Source organism: Cucurbita maxima, unplaced genomic scaffold (assembly GCF_002738345.1).
Source record: "Cucurbita maxima cultivar Rimu unplaced genomic scaffold, Cmax_1.0 Cma_Scf00020, whole genome shotgun sequence".
NCBI classification, from domain to species: Eukaryota; Viridiplantae; Streptophyta; class Magnoliopsida; order Cucurbitales; family Cucurbitaceae; genus Cucurbita; species Cucurbita maxima.
In genome coordinates, this window is record NW_019272036.1 from 3,689,870 (window position 1) to 3,709,662 (window position 19,793).

A 19,793-nucleotide genomic window follows, 5' to 3' on the forward strand; every position below is an offset into this window, starting at 1 on the left:
CCTTCTGAAATTTATAATCAAAACTTTACCTTGCTAAATTTCAGTTTAAACTGGGAATGAAGAGGGTCTCGATGAGAGATTTATCTAGTTACTATATGGAGTTTGGGACGAGATTATATTATTGTCTTCCATCTTGCTAAATTTTAGTTTAAATTGGGAATGAGAAGGGTCTCCAAAAGAGTTTTCTCTGGTTATTATATGGGGTTTGAGACGAGATTATACTATTGTCGTCCAATTTGCTAAATTTCAGTTTAAACTAGAAATGGAGAAGTCTCTTTATTATACAGGGTTGGAGACGAGATTGTATTATCGTACATTGCCTCATATATATATATATATAAAATTTAATGGTAAACAACTCGATTGTAATATTAAGATTTGAGATTTTAACATTATATTATATTTGTTTATGAAATATTGTTAGATTTTTTTTTTTTTTTTTTTTTGAGGAAAACCCGAACTAAAATAAACTATAAAGGGATAGATTTGAAATAGAAAGTAGGATGGAGAAAACTTTATCGGAAGTGAGCCCACGTTGGTTAATTTAGTGGAAGATCAATGAAGAATATTATGTCTATTGGTATGCGTTCTTTTAGTAAGCCCAAAGGAAAATCATAGGACTTTAGAAATTATATGAAAAAAAAACATAATAATCGCGTAGTGTTCTAAGATTAATCTTAAATTAATTTAAAAGAACCACAAAATAGTCATCCAACTATCTAATTATCTGACTAAATTATTTAAATTTAAATAATAAAAAGAGAGAGAAAAGAATATTGGGCCTTTGCAGACGGTCGGGCCCAAAATGTTTTGGAGAAGGGAGGGCGGCCCAGACAGAGAAGGCCCATAAGGCCCAGTCCAGCGTTGAACAAACGGGGAAAATGAAAAGGCAGAGTGCGTATAGATCTTTCTAGAACTTCAGTATCTATCTCTAGACGACTCTAGGGACCACGAGTCACGACGTCTCCAGTTCTAAAGGCTGCCCCTCGAATCGGAAAATAAAATCAAAATTAAAGAAGCAGAAGAATATATATATATATATATATATATATAATTTATAAATAATATATAAAACTTGAAAATTCCACAGAAAGCCCTCGAAAGTGGTACGTAGCCCTTTTCTTTTATAAGCGCGGTCTTGTGGAGAGTTCCAGAACCCAAGAATTAAATCTCTCTTCCTTTCCATCGCTCTTGCTGTTCGGATCGCTCTGAAGGTTTGTTTCCATACGCCGCTGTTGTATTGATTCTGCTTTTCTTGTTCTCTTGAGCTGTAGATCTGAGAGTTTTGCTTCCTCGATGCGGCCATTTCCAACTTCTTTGTCTCTTACTAGATTTGTTTTCTTCAGATTCGGAGTGTTTTGATTTTACATTTCTATCAATTGTGCTCGTATTGCCGTTTCTAGGAATGAATCTATTGCTTCACTTTTTCTTTTTGTTCTTAGCTTTAATTACTGGTTAAAGCATTTCGACCTAGTTTGTTATGGAACATTTTGTTGATTATTTCATGTATTTAATGTGTTTTGTGGTTTCCATGTTTGATCTGTTTCTTGAAATGTTTTAACACACTGATATGGCAATAAGCATATGGCGAGTGTTATTGTACGGATTTGGATACCTATCGCCTCGAGTTTGACACAGTGAAATGAACGGATTGTTCTTGTTGGACTTGTGGATGTGTTTATGTCGTTTCTTCTTTCATTTCTCCGTTTGAATTTTATTTGAACGATTTTTTCCGATCAAATACGCAAGTTGGCATACTGATTGCTACTGCAATAGTTCCCGCGAACTATACACTTTACAATAATCACTGATGCGGTTCTCTTCAAGGGAATGCGATTGCATATCATTTTCCTATTGATAATAACAACATTCATTAATATTTTCAGGTTCTTCCATTTTTTTTGACAGGCCGATTGTTTTTGACATATCGGTTCAATCTCTTGCAAGATGAGCGTTGTTGGTTTTGATTTTGGTAACGAGAGCTGCATTGTAGCTGTTGCAAGGCAGCGAGGTATTGATGTTGTTCTCAATGATGAATCCAAGCGGGAAACTCCAGCTATTGTCAGCTTTGGTGACAAGCAGCGATTTATTGGGACAGCTGGTGCAGCATCAATTATGATGAACATCAAGAATTCGATCTCTCAGATTAAGAGATTGATTGGCCGTAAATTCTCTGAACCAAGCTTGCAAAAGGATATTCAGTCATTGCCGTTTTCTGTAACCGAGGGGCCTGATGGCTTTCCTTTAGTTCATGTCCGTTACCTGGGTGAGGTAAAAACTTTTACGCCAACCCAGGTGTTGGGTATGCTATTTTCAAATCTGAAAGGCATCGCGGAGAAAAATCTTAATGCCGCGGTGGTTGATTGCTGCATTGGAATCCCGGTTTATTTCACTGATCTTCAGAGAAGAGCTGTATTAGATGCAGCTACAATTGCAGGGTTGCATCCCCTTCGCTTGATGCATGAAACTACTGCAACAGCCTTGGCTTATGGTATATATAAAACTGATTTGCCTGAAAATGATCAGTTGAACGTGGCATTTGTTGATATTGGACATGCAAGCATGCAAGTGTGTATTGCTGGCTTTAAGAAGGGTCAGTTGAAAGTGTTGGCCCATTCATCTGATCAGTCCCTTGGTGGCAGAGACTTTGATGAGGTATTATTTCATCACTTTGCAGAAAAGTTCAAAAGCGAGTACAAAATAGATGTTTATCAGAATGCAAGGGCTTGTCTAAGGCTCCGCACTGCTTGTGAGAAGCTTAAGAAAGTCCTTAGTGCAAACCCTGTGGCACCTTTAAACATAGAATGTTTGATGGATGAGAAAGATGTGAGGGGAATCATTAAACGGGAAGAATTCGAACAAATAAGTATTCCAATATTAGAACGTGTGAAAGGACCTTTGGAGCAAGCACTTGCAGAAGCTGGTCTTACCGTTGATAATGTCCACATTGTTGAAGTTGTTGGTTCAGGTTCTCGTGTCCCAGCTGTAATAAAAATATTGACTGAGTTCTTCAAAAAGGAGCCCAGGCGTACTATGAATGCAAGCGAGTGTGTTGCTAGAGGTTGTGCCCTTCAGTGTGCTATCCTCAGTCCCACATTCAAAGTGCGAGAATTTCAGGTAAGAGTGCCTGATTCGATGACTAATCTCAAACTTTTCCCTTACAGTTCTCCTCTAACTAACATGGTTTCTACGAACATTTTTTATATACTTCTATGTAACATGAAAGTACAAGGATGTACCGAGGATTATGATTAGTTAGCAATTGATTTTTGAGTATATTATTTCTGTTTTTCTGCTGAATTTTTGTTATATGCATCCTGTGTGAAGTCATGAAAAACCTTTGGCTGGACGCCTGTTTTTTGCATTTCCCCCCTGATTTATTGGTTTGCTCTTTTGAAGGTAAACGAGAACTTTCCATTTTCCATAGCTCTCTCGTGGAAGGGTGCTGCTTCAGATCCTCAAAATGGAGCAGTGGACAATCAGCAGAGCACTGTTGTTTTCCCCAAGGGGAATCCCGTACCCAGTGTCAAGGCTCTTACATTTTATAGGTCTGGCACATTTAGTGTTGATGTACATTATACTGATTGTGATCAGCAAGCGAAGATCAGTACCTACACGGTGAGGGTTAACAATCAAATTGAGTAGCTTGAGCATTTGCTATCTTGTAATCATTGAGATTAAGTTGTGGGTAATGTGCATATCCAGATTGGTCCTTTTCAATCTTCAAAAGGTGGAAGGGCAAAGGTCAAGGTGAAGGTTCGACTTAATTTGCACGGAATTGTTTCTGTTGAATCAGCCACAGTAAGTCTTCTATAGGTCTTTTTTCGTTGTATTGTTGGTCTACATTTGTCTTTAATCTTCTCTGAGGGGGGAATCTCTGTATGTTTAGCTGTTAGAGGAGGAGGAAGTAGAGGTTCCAGTCACCAGAGATCAGTCAGCTAAAATGGAGACTGATGAAGCTTCATCTGATGCCCCTCCCAGTTCTAACGAGAACGATGTTAACATGCAAGATGCCAAGGGAAGCACAGATGCTGGAGCTGAGAATGGTGGTGCTGAGTTAGGAGACCAATCTGCCCAGATGGAGACGGATGCCAAGGTAAGTAAAGGGAGTTCCATCTCCTCCTCCACAGATTTATCTTGTCATTGTCAATATAGATAATTAAGTATAGTAATAGATATGCTGTTTGTTTATTCGTACTTTCTGCAGTAGAGATACTACTCTCTGTTCCTTTTCTAGTTTGATTTATTATATACCCTCCTCTCTTTATCCTTTTTTTCCCCCTCTTCTCGTTCTATTTCCTTCGTCATGGTTCTAATTTTCTTTTGGTTTCCCTTCACACCTAAATTGCATTTTTATTAAATGAAATATTTTTAAGTAATATTTCATAGAGTAAGATTTGGCGATTCCAACAGCAATTTCACTATTCCTTTTCCCTTTTTCTTCTTTCCTCATAATTAGAGGAAATGATGAATCCATCCCGTACAGGTTTCAGATTTCATTGTGTTGAATAATAACTTGAAGGTTCTGAAATTGTACTTTATCCTATTTACACAGTAAATTAGCACTACAAATGTTTATAGTTTTTTGAAAATATATAAATTTCCCAAAGTTATTATTATGTTCTAAAGTTACGTATATTTTACATAAGTAATTAAAAGCTCTCAGAGTTCTTTTGAGTTGGACTACCTTTGCTTGCTGTTTCACTAGCAATATCGATGTTCCATTATTTGAGCATCAAGTAGACGATGGCATTTTGTGGGTTAGGTGGGTTTTTGTGTTGTACATGGCTAATCTCTTGGCATTTAGGTTGAAGCACCAAAGAAGAAGGTTAAGAAAACCAATATCCCCGTGGTAGAATTGGTTTATGGTGGATTGGCATCAGCTGATGTACAAAAGGCAGTGGAAAAGGAGTTTGAAATGGCTTTACAGGATCGGGTTATGGAGGAAACCAAAGAGAAGAAAAATGCTGTCGAGGCATATGTATATGAAATGAGAAACAAGGCAAGCAACAACTTCCATATTTTTATGATAAGCTCTCTCGAATGTAGAATTGAAATTTAACGGATGAATGTTTTTTGTGTCCCCAGCTGCATGATAAATACCAGGAGTTCGTCACTGATTCACAGAGAGAAGAGCTTTCTGCCAAACTTCAGGAGGTTGAAGATTGGCTTTATGAAGACGGAGAGGATGAAACGAAGGGAGTCTACATAGCTAAGCTTGAGGAGTTGAAGAAGGTAAGTGATATGTTTCAAGTTTTCAGCCAGGAAGAAAATGATGATATATCGATTACAAGAATTAATCCTTTTTTTTGTTTGTGGTCTTTGGCTGCATTCTGACGTTGGACATAATTTGCAGCAAGGTAACCCAATAGAGGAGCGTTTCAAGGAGTACACGGAGAGAGGAACTGTGATTGATCAACTTGCTTACTGCATCAACAGTTACAGGGAAGCAGCAATGTCAGCTGATCCTAAATTTGACCACATCGACATTTCTGAAAAACAGAAGGTATTACTTGTTTCTGTCTCTTCATGATTTATGTATGGGTGGCTGTGTAGCGTTACCCTTTATCAAAATATTCTGCAGGTCTTGAATGAGTGTGTGGAAGCTGAGGCCTGGTTAAGAGAGAAAAAGCAGCACCAGGACTCTCTACCCAAACATTCTACACCAGTCCTCTATTCTGCTGATGTGAGAAAGAAAGCTGAAGCACTTGACAGGTTACCCATCCTTTCTAATTACTTTAAATCACTAATTAGGTGCTTTCACATAAAAGTCGTTTATTATAAAAGTGCTCAAGGAGGTGCTTTCACATAAAAGTCGTTTATTATAAAGTAATCTCAAATTCAAACCCATAGTCCATTCATTTGATCTAGGATTCTTGAAGTTGTTTTTTTCTTAACTTAATAATGTTTGGTTGATCAACTGATTGTTTTCTGATGCCTGGAATATGTATTCATGCAGGTTTTGCAGACCAATAATGACGAAACCCAAACCAGCTGCGCCTGAGACACCTCCACCAGCTCCTCAGGGCAGTGAGCAGCAAGGAGGGGATGCCAGTGCAACTTCTAATGCTAGCGCAAGTCCAAAGCGGAAGGGAGCTGATGAAACTGAGGTGTCCTCAGCTTCTACAGAGCCAATGGACACGGAAAAACCAGAACCTTCTAGCGCTGCTTAATCTAGTGGAATGCTTGCCTTTGTTATTTATGACGAACTACTATCGAGCCAAAAAAAAATATTGAAACTTGGTGAGCTGATGAATGATGTGGTGGGTGGAAGGCTGGCTTGTATTTGACTTGTGGAATCACTTGTGAAGCATTTTGTATTTGGTTGTTTTTTTGGTAGGGCTTTCTTTTCTTGCTGGAGCGAGTCTTTTTCAGCAATCCGTTCTTTTAAGAGGAAAATTTTCAGAGAAATGTTAGTGTTATTAATGGCCTCTCGTTGCCGAGGCTCATACTCGTCTTTTCTGCATTTACGGTTATTCTCTATACTATTTTGAACTCCAAAAAGAATTATTAAATGGATCATTTTTGCTCATTTTCTTTGATCTGAATATGCCATCTTCCTGCCCAACTCCATTGTAATTAGTAACATCACATAACCATCTAGCCTTGTGAAAGAGCATGGTACCCTTGGCCGTATTGGTTTAGGAATGATCCGTTTTGTCTATCCATTTTCTTCTGGGCAATCAGCGAATTGGAACATGAAATGCAGAGCTGTGTCATTGCTGTCACATGTAAGAAAGGTTCCATCGAATATATTGCACTGATCAGAAATCAATAGGGGAAGGGGCCTCCCATCTATTATACAAACAGCATATGATCAATGACATAGATTACATTATCCATTGGTACTCTTGGCAGGGGCACTGCAGTCCCCGTCATCGTTGTTGTCGCCCTGCTTAAGTTTCGCAATCTCAGCCTGTGCTCTCTCCATAATATGCCTTTTCTGCAACTCTAAATCTCTCAAGAAATCCATCCTCATCTTCTCTAACTCAATCATTTGATGTCTTTTGCTACTCTCTATTTTCTCATAAATCTCACTGAACTTGTGAATGGAGATGGCTAGCATCCTGAATGAAGTCCCATCGCAACGGTTCCTCCCATACATCCTTTTCTTCGGCGGAAGTCCATCGAGTTCGTCATCCTCATCATCATCAGATTCCGAATTTTCGGGGCTATCTCTCATCTCATCGAACCCATTTGCACGGTTTAGATAAGCTCTAGGGTTCATGAACACGTACTCCCCCGAGTCTAAGCCACACGATAGGCCTCCTTGGTTTGGGGGTGAAGACATTAACATGTCCAACTTCTTAAAGTAAACCCATTTGCTGGTAGAACCACCTATTTCTGTCGACTTCGATTTTTCCTTTTTATACTTCTTCTTCAATGTATCAAGGCGGTTTCGGCATTGTGTGTCCATCCTCTCAATCTTAGAGACCTCGGACACCTTCTCAGCAACCTCTTGCCATTCCTCAGAACGGAGACTTTTCCTCCCGTGTTGAAGAAACCGTTCGCCCCACGCATCTAGCAGAACAACTGTTTCATGTTCATTCCAATCCATCAATGAATTCCTGCCCCCAACAAATAATTTTTGAGCAGGAGTAACAGATGATGGAGCTGGAACACGAGGAGCAAGTTCATAACTTGATGCCAAGCTCTTCAAACGCCGCTTCTTGGGGTGTCTTTCCAAATCAGCATCTAGTTTGACAGTACTGTTCTGCTTGTTGTCTTCATCCATATCATAATCATCCTCGTCATCACCATCATCCACTTCATCGCTTGTGTGAGCAAAACCATTGTTCTGATCATTCTCATCATCTTCCTCCCCCAGTCCTTCATCCTCTTCATCGTCATCTTCAACATCATCTTCCACATAATGATTGCTGACTGGCCTTGAATAAGGAGCATCTCGGAGAGGAACCTTTGGAAAAGGTACAGAACTGTAACTTTCCCGATGGTTTCCACTGTAACGTTTGGATAAAGGATATCTCTCTTCTCCGCTGTCGTCGTCCATTTGAGATCAAACAACAGCAAACAATCTCAGAGCTAGTTCCACATTTTCAGATAACCAAACTGCGATTTGAGTAAAAACAACTTTACTTTCCAGAACAAGATTAAACACTTCTTAACAATCGATCTCACAATAGTCTTACTCCTTCACTCTTAATAAACCCGTCTTGGATCAACACTCAACAAAAACCTTCCCTCAAATCCCTATATCTCGTCCAAGATCCGAAAAAGATTCGAGATGCGAGAAACCTCAATTCATCGACGAGAAGAGAGCGGAAAAATCAATAGCTAACTACTCTACCTTCTCGACTCCAGGACAATATCGAGCGAACATAGCTCCATAACGCCAATTCGAACGGAAGATTGAAACAACATACAACATAAAACTTTGTGGTTCTCTAAAAGCCCTAATTTCAAAGATGAACCAAGATTCCGAGAATACCAGAGGCCACAAGCTCTTACCTCAAGCATCGATGTGAGAAATCCAAGATTTATGGAGCTGCGCGATTAAGCTGAAGTTTGTTGTTGTTCTTAAAGCTGGAGTACGAAAGGATTCGAAGAAAGATGGATGAAATAAGGCTTTCGAAACAAACAAGAGAACAGACGAGGGAGCAAGACAAGGGATATCATCAGGTTGCTGCTAACGTACGTAGAAATTTACTAGTTCGTTTTTTTGGGCCTTTTATTTGGGCCTTAAGTGGTGGCTAATGGGCCGAAATGTCATTTGGAATCTTATTGGGCTGTTGTTATTCGATGGTTGTTATTGGGCCGTGGCTCCTTGCAGGCCCTTTAATAGTTTTATTTTTTGAGCTCACTCTACATTCAACAATATACTCGTTTTAACTTTCGAGGAGATGGAGGCAATGACATGGCAGCATAACACAAGCTGGTTGCTGACTAGACCGACCTCATCCTACGTGGCTTGATATTTTTGTGGTTAAAGTGCAATGCCAAATGTTCATGTTGTTAATATCCATGTGGATCCACAAAATCAATCTGATATTACGAAAATGACACTGAACTTCGGAAAAACTGCAGCATGGAGATACCAAAAAGGGTATAAAAATCATTTTGTTCGTCGGAACAGGAGAATGGGGTCGGCTCGGGTCGGTAGGGATAGGAAAAACAAAAGGTCTTTAACTTTTTTTTCTTTTCCTATATCCAAATGTTTATGATTCTTTTCGAGAGAAGTTGGAGAGTTTATTTGCAATGTTAGCTCCTTATTTCTCGGGAACATACTTATATTGAAAACCTGTCTTTTGATACTTTGTAACCGCCCATGTCCACCGTTAGCAAATATTTTCTGTTTTGGTTCGTAACATATTGTTGTTAGCCTCATGGTTTTAAAACACATATATTTAGGTAGAAATTTTCACACGTTTATAAGGAATGATTTGTTTCCCTCTTCAACAATTCACCTACTTAGAGAGGCGAGCGTCCTCGTTGGCACATGTCTTGTGTAACAGCTCAAGTCCATCACAAGCACATATTGTCCGCGTTGGCCTGTAATCTCTCCATACTAAATGCATTTTAAAACCATAAGGCTAAAAACGATACATAACAGACTAAATCGAATAATATTTGCTAACGGTGTCCTCGAAGTCCTCGAAGTTAATTTTTTAATTTCTTATGAAAAAAAAAGTTAATATATTACATATGAATTTGAATTAATTAAAAAGAGAATGAATTGTGGGGCCCAAAGTGCAGTAATTTAGACTAATTACCAACGTAGTAACATTTGCTCTCTGGAAGTAATGAAAGCTTGGATTTTACACAAGTTTACAACTGTAGCGCATCTCCACAAACGAAAATTTCCGGAGCAGAACAACACGACCTAAAATTTCAGAAGAAAAAAGGGGAAGGAAATTTGCTCGAAAGCCTGAATTTCGGGGACGGCTGCTTTCAATTTGTGTCTTCTCGATCTTAAGATTGACGGTTTTACATGTTTCATGTTTGATCTTATTCTTATTCGCATTGCGGTGCGTTCGTTGTATTAGCGAATTTGGGATTTATTTGATTTCTAGGGTTAGATTCTGTAGGGAATTGGAATTTATTTGATATCTAGGGTTGATTTTTTTAGGGAATTGGGATTCACTTCTCTCTTTGATTTTGAATGTTACTCTAGATACATATTGTTTGGCTTTTAGTATGGGTGGATGTAGGATTTGTTTGTTTCAGATCGAATGAGACGAGATCGTAAAATTATCGTTACGAAGATTTTAGGGAGTTCTATTCCGAAGGGACGACAAATTCACGTACAGAAATGGGCATATGTTGGATTTCATTGTCAATTTGAGAGCGTGAAAAGGATAGATAAGCACAGATAATAAGTCCTTGATTGTTGCGAGTTCGTAATTTATATTTGGTTTATACTGAAAGAAGTTGGGTTCTGTTGAAGTTAGGACCGAGTGAGTGGTGAAGTCATGTTCTATGGTGCATTGGTATGGGATCCATGGCTAATTGTTGCCCAAATTGTTTGCCTTCAATGTTTGTATTACCTGACTCTTGGCATTTTTCTGGCGACCCTAGTTGGGACTCGTGTTTCTCGGATCAGCCTTGTTTACTTCTTTGATTATGCCACACTAACTGTCTCTACGACCACTGGTTTGTGTGTTATTGCTTCATTCCTGCTAACTGCGCTTGCTGGGTAAGAACTCTGTTTTACTTTTTTTCTCCTCCATATTCAGTATTATGTATATAACCACAGACTAGTTGATGCATACACTCTTGACCAAGAATCTCTCCACCATGTTCATTTGAATCTCCTCACCTCATATGTTGTTTGAATCACTATGCATTGCATTGTTAGGAATAATTGGCAATGGTTTGGAGAAGTTGCATGATATCGAACCATTGTTAGATTATTTGGAATTAAATAGATTAATCACCCTCGCTGATGTTGCTTTTTTTGTTAACCATGAAAATGGTTTGTTTTGAATGTCAATATTAATGATTTTGTTCTTATCTCTAATTATGTAATGAGGCCATTTTTTGTTGTAACCTGTAATTGCATGGTAACTTTTTGATGTCGAAGGCTGTTCTTCTTAATGGTTTGCTGTATCTTATTTTCTGTTCCTTCTGCAATTGATGTGAATTTCAATGTTTTTTGTCTGTTGCCATAGCAGAAATTCACATGGTAAACATTTAAATATATGAAACTCTACAGAATGGAAGCTTTTCCTAAATGGTGTTTTGAATTGGGCTCGGGGTTGGGAATAGTAACATAGTTTTGGAATGGTATCGACTAATTGATCTTGATTCGGTTGAATGTTACCCTAAGCGACACCTCTATAGTATTGTTACGTTTCCCTGATGAGAATAATACTCTCTTCCAAACCGGAGAATTTGTTGGAAAGTTTTGAAAATTAAGCTTATAACCACTACTTCCACTCATGAATTTCTTTGAAAATTAAGCTTATCAAATGCGTTTAAGTAGTCGGTTTTGAATATTTTTCTTTATCTTCATATTGTTTATGTTGTCAGCTTCTCTCACCATTACTATTTTATTGTGATGCAGGGCAGGATTTTTGGTTTATTTGATTGAAAGAGCAAAGAAGTGCTTAGATTTTGCGGCCACACTCTATATACTCCACCTTTTCATCTGTATCGCTTATGGAGGGTGGCCTTCGTCAATGACATGGTGGGTTGTGAATGGTACAGGGCTTGTAGTGATGTCTTTGCTGGGTGAATATCTGTGTATCAAACGTGAACTGCGAGAGATTCCTATAACACGATTGCGTTCGAGTAAGGCTTCTTTCCTCAATGAAATGAACAAAAGAATCTTCTTTGACATTCATAATTCATAGTAGTAACAACTAACATAGACTGCCAAAACAAAACATACTTGCTACTACACAAATTTTATGCTTGGATTTTCAATTGAGTTTAACATGTTCTGATATGTACATAAAAGGGTTGGATCACATCTGAGTGGTCATAAGTTTTTGTCCCTCTCACTGAGAAGCAGATTTAGTTGTACCATATAACATTGATCATATTTTGGTGCAGATGTTTGAGCTTTTAGGGAAGTTCAAATTGCAAGAACCACCTGTTGATGTGTGTGAATTTCAGTGGCCTATCTTATTAAATCTGCCTAGCCAGATCAAATTAGTATCAAGGAAGAAGAATCTCTTTGAGATATTGGAAAAACTGGCATTATTGGTGCACTGGATTATTATAAACTAGTGTTTCAAATGATTGGAGGGTTTACATGAGTTCCAGGAAGTTCTTGGGGGAAAGAGCTCACTTTCAATGGACAAAAAGGCTATGACTAATGCCTATAAGAGCTCGATTCATTTGTTCTTTTCTCTTTTAACTCCTCACACGGATGAGTTTACAGCTTATTTTGGAAAGGAAACTTCTTTATTCTCTTTCTTTCTTGCTCTTCTGAAGTTTCAATGACAGTGAAAAGCCATGATGATAATCAGAATTTAATATGGAAACTAAAGGAGACTTCTGTTGGATTGCTTTTGTTTTCTATTATTGCTTTGATACTCTTGCTTTCCTCTTGATGAAAGGCCTTCATTGTCACCATTATATGGTTTCTGTTTCTTTATTTTTGGTACTGCTTTAAGCGTTCTTCTTACGCTTCGAAGCATCTTATAAAGATTTGTAGGCAATAATTGAAAGTGTCCACTTCTTCCACGATCAGATTGCACACACAATTAAAAAGAACGATGCAATGCTTCACAAGTTCAAATATGTTTTTATTAGCTATTGAATCACAATCTTATAAAGTTGCGTGGCTGAACGAGCTGTTAAATGGTCAAATATTCGATTAAGATCATTAAATTATTCAAGGGTCCCTTTTGGTGGTCTAACTTTTGAATACTGTAATGTAGTTTGGAATCAGCATAACCTTAATTTTGTTTGTTTTTTCAATGAGGCTAATGCTTCAAGCTTTGTATAAGATGCCTCTCTTTCCTAAAGGCTAAAGTTCATCCACTTTTTGAGTTTTTTTATTAACTTAGAAGCACTAAATTATAGTTCTGCACTGATTTTTCCTGTGAGAATTTGTAAATGATGTAATAATGAAAGTACAAAATTTTCTTAAGCTTTTGCTCTAAACATTTTAGACACTGAACTAAACAACTCTGAGATTGCTTGAAGGTAATTGGTGTGTGTTAGCCTCATTGTCAAGATAAGAGCAAAGGGTTGAAAACATTTCATTGCCTCTTCTAATTGCTAGCTAAATGATGGAGTGTGTTTTCATAATCCTAAGAGGAAAAGGAAAAACTCTCCTTATCGACCAGTTATCTATCTATTTCTTTCACACTCTTTCCCCCATGCTAACCTTGAAGATATGTTATGGCTGCCTCTTCCACAAAGAAGAAATGTCCATCACAGCTTCTCCGACTGAGAGGTAGAGACCGTTAAACTCGAATTGCTCCAAGGCCTTTGATTTATACAGTTTTTCCATCACGCTTGCAACTGGATTTGCAAGAACAAACTAAACGAAACGAAACAAATACAGAAATGTCAATCAGTGAAAATTTTCATGGAAAACGTTTTGGTTGTGAAGCAGTTGTAGCCACATGGATCTTACCTGTAGTGATTTTTGCATCAAGATCTTCCTAATTTCACATACTGCTTCTATACCACTTGTGTCTATGGATGTCACAGCTGAGAAAAACATATGATAAGTGTGAGCGAACTTTACGGGCGGGATAATCTTGAACAAAGGCTTCTTTTCTACCAGCTGAGTAAAATTGTTTACTCAACGTACCTGTCATGTCTAGGATTACACATTTCAGTGGACTGTCGTTCGTCGCTTTTATTCTCTCTTCCTCTTCCCTAATCCACCTTAGAATCCTGCACACAAGACAGGATGGATATGTTGTTGGTGAAATTATTGCTCCAGCAGACTCATCCACAAGATATATAGAAGATTTATATTATATCAAGCTCACCTTTCTTGTAGGTATGTCGAGTTTGCAAAGTAGATTGGAGATTCAATGGCAAGAATGAGGAACGAAGGCACCCTTGAGGCTTCTCGGTATCGGTCAATGTTTTGGAATATTTGAGTCCCAGAAATATTCCCCAAGACCATGGTGTTCGGCCTCGTGACATGCAGAAGAATCTTGAAAATAGATACTCCAACCTGAAAATACCAATGTGTTAATGGCATGACCTGTTACAGTTCAATAATAAACTAATTCCATAGCAATCAGGAAACTTACTGCAATGGCAAGACCCAACGGAACTGAGATGAAAAGAACGCCGAAGAAAGAACAAACACAAGCTACGAAATCAAGCTTGTCAACTTTCCATAGCCTACAGGCTGCTTGGTAATCAATGAGCCCAATTACTGCTGTTATAATGATGGCTGCTAGGATGAAATTTGGAGTATAATGGAACAGTGGCATCAGAAACAACAACGTTATGAGCACGGTTGCAGACATCACTACATTTGAGACTGCTGTTTGTGCCCCGGCATTATAATTCACAGCCGACCGAGAAAATGACCCTGAAACATTGATCCCAAACCAAAGAGTTAATTACTATTTTCTTTAAGTTGCAACACCAAATAACGTCTTCGAGACAGTACGGTAGAGGACGGTAACGAACACCTGTTGTAACATAGCAGGAAGAACAAGATCCAGCCATGTTCATAAAACCAATGGCCATCATTTCTTTATTCCCATCCACTTGATAGTTTTTCAAACCAGCAAACGTCCTTCCTACGGCAATTCCTTCCTAATGTTGTAAAAAAAACAAAAAAAGGATTGTTCAGCCACCGAGTCATGACTATAATCTGTATTAACATCTTTGTGAAAACAAGTACTTACAGTCAGCGAGAGAATTCCAGTTATAATGCCAGTTTTTATGGCAAGTGCCAACTGAGGACCAGTAAAGTACAGCATGTTCAAAGATGGTGGATTGATGCCCTTTGGCAAATGACCAATCTATCAAAAGAACACCAAAAGAGAAAATCAATATGTGGTTTAAGTGAAGCATCCTCCAGAAATTGATATCAGTTTCAGTGTACAAATTCGAAGTTTAAAAGTATCCGTTCGTACCACTGAGATTCCAGGAACTTTTTCTCTAAGAAGGAAGACTAAAATAGTGGACAATATAACTGATGTCAGTGGAGCAGCTGCTGAAATCCAGAAAAGCTTTGGTTTCTTGATACTCTGTATTGTGTACAATAGAACGAATTAGAACCAGAACTATTGTTCTTGTGATTTATGTTAATTTTCTAAACAAAATTACAGTAATGATAAAATTTGTGAAAAACATAAAGCCACTTACTATATGCCTCGTTCCCAGAAGAAAGAGTAGGAAAATGGAGCCTAAAACAATAGTTTGCCAAGACCACTGCACATTAATTGCACCAAGTTAGAAAAAGAAAGGAACAAAAAGAGGCCCCATCAAGAACTTCTAGAATATCAAAATCAAACCCATGAAAAAAAATCCTCTACTATGCAATACAAATCAAGATTCGTTCTATATTAACAAGTTTTGATGGATGAACCGACTTTGGCTTTTACTAAAGGCATCTTTAAAAAGAATATTTGAAAAAATAAAAAAAACCCTTTATTGTGAACTATTCATCTGGTTGCTTGTTCATTTCGTCTCCTTTTCTTAACCCATAATGCAGCAAGCACTTACCTCATCTTTGTGGTGAAAGACAGACGACATGACAGGAATAAATTGCATTTTGTTGGTGAAATGGATGATTCCAAGCAACCCTTTGAGCTGTTGCAATGACACAATGACTGCTGCACCAGCCATAAACCCAACTAAAGTAGCCTTTGACAGAAAATCAATGACAAAGCCTAGCCTGTAACAAATTGAACACCAAAACCAATGAATTCAATGAAAAACAATCTCAGAAACAGAGAAAATTATTGGGAATTCATCCTTTCCCTTTCAACTGTTCTTAGTTTTATACCTTAACAAACCTAAAGATGCTTGGAATACACCAGCAAAGAAGGTGGCTGTAAAAGCTAACTTAAGAAAGAGAGTTGGCTGTTCATTAAAAGAGACTGCCTCAGTGATCATCGATCCCATGACCAAAGAGGCGATAGAAACAGGACCAACAGCAAGATGTCTAGAGCTTCCGAGAACAGAATATATCAGTGGAGGCACAAAGCTTGAATCTGCAATAAACCGCACAAAGACTCAGCAAATCGAATTCAATTTCTGGTTTAGTTTCGTTTAGCATTGAAACAAAAATTATACTCACATAAACCGATGATTGGCGGCAAATTCGCAAGTTTCGCATAACTTATTCCCTACAGAAATCAAACAAAAATGGAGAAAGCACATTTTCAGAAGGCTAATAAACATAAAAAAAAAAAAAAAACAGCATTAAATTAAATTTGACCAAGTTTGAAAAAGAAAAAATAGAAACAAAATCTACATTCCATAGATAAGTCGAGCTAAAACCCAGCCTAAATCCTAACCAGAAGAACACAGAACTACACAGAGATTTGAATTTGCATGGAGGTTCTTACTATTGATCATACCTGAGGAATAGCAAGGCTAGCAATTGTGAGACCAGAAACGATGTCAGACTTGAAAAGAGCTAGGGTATAATCAGGTCCCCATTGGAAAATAGGAAACAGAAATTGAAGGCCTAAAAGCAGTTTTCTGAACCACGTTTGGTTCTTGAATCTGTAAAACGGATCATCCGGGAAGAACACCTCGGAGAGCTTGTGCTTGAGTTTCTGAAGTGTAGTCTGCGTAGGCGGCAAGCAGACTTTGTGAATCTCCTCCGTGTGTTGCGGAGGCGCCGACATTTCCTCCGGCGGAATTCTCAACACCGTTTCACGACATTCCAAGCTCTCAACTCGATTGGAGTTCATTCCCATGGCAGCTTAGAATCGAGAGGGAAGAGTAGAGAAGAATTTCTCCCTCTAAATATATATATAAATGATTTTGTTGTTTGTCTGAAGGCTCTAAGGGAAGAAGAAGAGCTCTTGCAATTTATAGAAGTGGGGAAAAAATGAGATTAAGACTAGGGGTAGTTATGCACACTGAGCATAAACTGGCAGTTACTCGGAGGGTCGCTTTTTTTTTTGTATGGGGTAGTTTAGTCATTTTACAATTATTTATGTAATTTTGAATTTTAATCACAAACACAGTAATAATAATAATAATAATAAGAAGAATCTTTTACAGTTATTTCTTTTATTTTTATTGTTTTCTACTTATTTTCAGAAAAAACAAAAACGTAAAGGAATAAATATTGTATTTTTTTTTATTATCTTTTACTTCTTTTCACTAAGTTTATTACACTGCTGAAATACTCAGCACTTGTCTTGAATAATAAATATTGTTGGACATTATCTTTTAAAAAATAATTATAATTCAAAAGTGATTTTATTAATTATAATTTATTTTTAATTTTAAGTTCTTAAATTATTTCAATTTTTATCTTTGTAAAATTCTTTTATAAAGAGATAATTTATTAAAAAAGAAAAGAAAAAGTAAAAGTAAAACACTAATTAAATTCAATAATATTTTATAATTAAAAAATATAAAATAATATTAAACGCAATTTATAAAAAAAAAAAAAAAAAAAAAAAAAAATTAGTGTTTAGGTAAAAGATTAAAAAGGGTTAGGTTTAAACAAAGACAAATATGGGAAATATAATTTCGGACAATGGAGGAATCTTCTCCACTCCCAAACTAGCCAAATATTATTGGGAAGGCTCACGTTTCAAATCACAATATAAAAAAATATATATTTTATTAATATTATTTCTTCTTTTCATACCACAATAAAATAATATTAAAATATGAATTTTAATTATACAAAATGCTCTAATTACACTTATCAAATTTGATTTTAATTATAATTATGGTTTTACGTTTAGAAATTTACAAGGTGGGTTGACTTTATAAAAAATGCGCATTGGAATAAGGACCATAATAAAGGATTGAGGCTGTGAATGGTCGGAGATTCAGGCGTGTCTGACCGGCGGGAGGGAAAGAAACGACAGCAGTATGTGTAATACGACACTTGCAACCCTTCCTGCCCAATCCACATGTCGTCACCTTGCCCACACTCCAAAAAAATGACCTCACATGCATTTCCCACATTTTCATTTTAAATATAATAAAACTATCAACGAAATTACATTTATCTATATATATATCATGGAGGAATCACAACGCTGAATCTGGGCCGTCTGTTTGGAGGTGATTCGCCAGATTTTATTTTCTTTTTCTTTTTATTTTGAATAAAGTTCTCAAATATGGCCTTCTCCTTGGCTCGTTCTTTTTCATCCCAAACCTTTATTCGGTGAAAATGGTGTCTCTTTGTAACTCTGTCTTTTTATTCTGTTCGGTTATGGTGAAAAGACATATTTGCCCTTCAAAATTTCTCATCCACTAATTTTCACTCCTATTTTATTTTTATTTTCTAAAATTAATGTATAAATAAATCCTTTCATACCTAAATTTCAACCCGTTAAGACGTTTATATTTTTTTTTTTTTTATTATAGAAAAGCTAGATATTCTAAGTGAATAAATGCTTCAATTAAGTACCTACCCTAAAAAAAATTTGAAATATTTGTCACATGTGCGATTTTATTTTATTATTTATATCGTACTCTATCAAACTAATTAATATTATACGTGACTGTAAGAGTACATGAAATCATACATAAACGAACTGACATTACATCAAAATATGAGGGGATTTCGAGATATATCTTACAAACGCTCCGCAAGAAATATAAAGATAAGAATTTCTCGAGTTTCTCAAGTGTTAGGAAGACTAATATAGTGACATAACGTTCGTTCGACTTATAGGAGGAAAAACTATATAAGGTATGAAAGTTACATCTTCAAATAGGAAAAAAGGTGTGTTAGGTGAACAACGTTTCTCTTCAATTAAGGAAAAAAGCATGTTAGGCGAAACCACATCGAGACTATGGTATTACATCGAGATGCTTCATATGAATAAGGGAGTGCATGCATGTTTAAAGTATCATGACATTGTCAGCATTGATGGCAAGCATCAAACACACAACGTTGGGAGCATGACGTTGTCGATAGAAAAATTGTAGCATCTCGACACTACATGTGTATGATATAAATAGCTTATCGACTCCCAAGTGACATTGAGATGCTATCCTCTCGGGAACTTAGCTTGATTTTCTCTAGTTTCTCTCCACTCGATTGTTCAATTCAAGTTCAAATAACTCTTTTTAATACCGATTTATCCAAGGGTTCTTATTCAGCCCAAATGAATCATATGTTAGCTTTATCTCATGAAAATTTTAGGCTTAAAAAAATAAACCGTATATTGTATAATTATTCTTTAGATCTTATTTTACTTTATTTTTGTGGTTTTAGTTTATTTATGTTCTTAAACTAAATTCTAATTTTTTTAGATAAGCACGGAAATTTAATTTAATGTAATTTTTTAATTAGGAGTGTTTGTTCTAATTATACTTTATGATTAAATAATTTGAAAATTTTGAAATATAGATAGAAAATTGATATCTTATGAAATTTAATTAATCTTATTTTAATAAAGTTCGATCACATTTTGTTTCCCTTTGAATCTTTTTTGTGGAAAATAGCTATACAAGTGTAAAATCAGACACCCAAGAAAATAAAAAATAAATAAAATAAAAAAAGCTTGGTATATTCAAAATACAAAATTGCAGTCTTGTCAAAAGATTTGAGTCTTTCGAGTGAGTGGGATTCGTTAGGCTTATAATATTTTTCATTTCTGAATTTTAAATATAAATTATCGTCTATAATTTAAAATAATTTAAAATAATATTAATAAATTCAACCGATAGAAAATTAATGAGGGCATGTA

General features: G+C 36.6%; 4 protein-coding genes across 5 annotated transcripts; 2 read left to right on the forward strand and 2 right to left on the reverse strand.

Annotated features, from left to right (window-relative positions):
* Positions 1–1,068: 1,068 nt before the first annotated feature.
* On the forward strand, positions 1,069–6,540 carry LOC111494582 (heat shock 70 kDa protein 15-like). Of its 2 annotated transcripts, none has more exons than XM_023144543.1 (10): positions 1,069–1,214; positions 1,887–3,117; positions 3,400–3,618; positions 3,706–3,801; positions 3,890–4,096; positions 4,808–5,002; positions 5,089–5,235; positions 5,357–5,506; positions 5,585–5,715; positions 5,960–6,540. In XM_023144543.1, the coding sequence occupies exons 2-10, from the start codon at positions 1,948–1,950 to the stop codon at positions 6,171–6,173; spliced, it is 2,529 nt and encodes an 842-aa protein (XP_023000311.1). In that variant the 5' UTR covers positions 1,069–1,214; positions 1,887–1,947; the 3' UTR covers positions 6,174–6,540. The 2 variants fall into 2 exon arrangements, with proteins under 2 accessions (XP_023000311.1, XP_023000312.1); XM_023144544.1 differs by having other exon boundaries at positions 1,078–1,214; positions 1,909–3,117.
* Positions 6,541–6,723: 183 nt separating this feature from the next.
* Positions 6,724–8,636, reverse strand: LOC111494619 (trihelix transcription factor ASIL2-like). The gene is made up of 2 exons (XM_023144597.1): positions 8,470–8,636; positions 6,724–8,070 (listed from the first exon to the last, which is right to left on the reverse strand). Exon 2 carries the CDS (start codon positions 8,009–8,011, stop codon positions 6,836–6,838), a length of 1,176 nt encoding a protein of 391 aa, XP_023000365.1. The 5' UTR covers positions 8,012–8,070; positions 8,470–8,636; the 3' UTR covers positions 6,724–6,835.
* A 1,109-nt stretch (positions 8,637–9,745) lies between these two features.
* On the forward strand, positions 9,746–12,502 carry LOC111494664 (protein SYS1 homolog). Its single transcript, XM_023144636.1, has 3 exons — positions 9,746–10,654; positions 11,525–11,751; positions 12,016–12,502. The coding sequence occupies exons 1-3, from the start codon at positions 10,431–10,433 to the stop codon at positions 12,021–12,023; spliced, it is 459 nt and encodes a 152-aa protein (XP_023000404.1). The 5' UTR covers positions 9,746–10,430; the 3' UTR covers positions 12,024–12,502.
* A 515-nt stretch (positions 12,503–13,017) lies between these two features.
* LOC111494597 (probable sulfate transporter 3.4) lies at positions 13,018–16,912 on the reverse strand. Its single transcript, XM_023144567.1, has 13 exons — positions 16,479–16,912; positions 16,196–16,244; positions 15,902–16,109; positions 15,619–15,790; positions 15,259–15,324; positions 15,027–15,140; positions 14,796–14,912; positions 14,577–14,703; positions 14,187–14,473; positions 13,917–14,107; positions 13,733–13,818; positions 13,553–13,629; positions 13,018–13,456 (listed from the first exon to the last, which is right to left on the reverse strand). Exons 1-13 carry the CDS (start codon positions 16,821–16,823, stop codon positions 13,313–13,315), a joined length of 1,983 nt encoding a protein of 660 aa, XP_023000335.1. The 5' UTR covers positions 16,824–16,912; the 3' UTR covers positions 13,018–13,312.
* Between the last annotated feature and the right edge of the window lie 2,881 nt (positions 16,913–19,793).

Excerpts from the sequence above, each read along its gene's own strand:
- LOC111494582 (XM_023144543.1), top strand. The coding sequence starts at position 1,948 with ATGAGCGTTGTTGGTTTTGATTTTGGTAACGAGAGCTGCATTGTAGCT. Across the intron at positions 3,118-3,399 it reads TCAAAGTGCGAGAATTTCAG|GTAAACGAGAACTTTCCATT; the intron begins GTAAGAGTGCCT and ends GCTCTTTTGAAG. Across the intron at positions 3,802-3,889 it reads TTTCTGTTGAATCAGCCACA|CTGTTAGAGGAGGAGGAAGT; the intron begins GTAAGTCTTCTA and ends CTGTATGTTTAG.
- LOC111494619 (XM_023144597.1), bottom strand. The coding sequence starts at position 8,011 with ATGGACGACGACAGCGGAGAAGAGAGATATCCTTTATCCAAACGTTAC.
- LOC111494664 (XM_023144636.1), top strand. The coding sequence starts at position 10,431 with ATGTTCTATGGTGCATTGGTATGGGATCCATGGCTAATTGTTGCCCAA. Across the intron at positions 10,655-11,524 it reads CTGCTAACTGCGCTTGCTGG|GGCAGGATTTTTGGTTTATT; the intron begins GTAAGAACTCTG and ends ATTGTGATGCAG.
- LOC111494597 (XM_023144567.1), bottom strand. The coding sequence starts at position 16,823 with ATGGGAATGAACTCCAATCGAGTTGAGAGCTTGGAATGTCGTGAAACG. Across the intron at positions 16,245-16,478 it reads CTAGCCTTGCTATTCCTCAG|GGAATAAGTTATGCGAAACT; the intron begins GTATGATCAATA and ends TGATTTCTGTAG. Across the intron at positions 13,457-13,552 it reads TGATGCAAAAATCACTACAG|TTTGTTCTTGCAAATCCAGT; the intron begins GTAAGATCCATG and ends CGTTTCGTTTAG.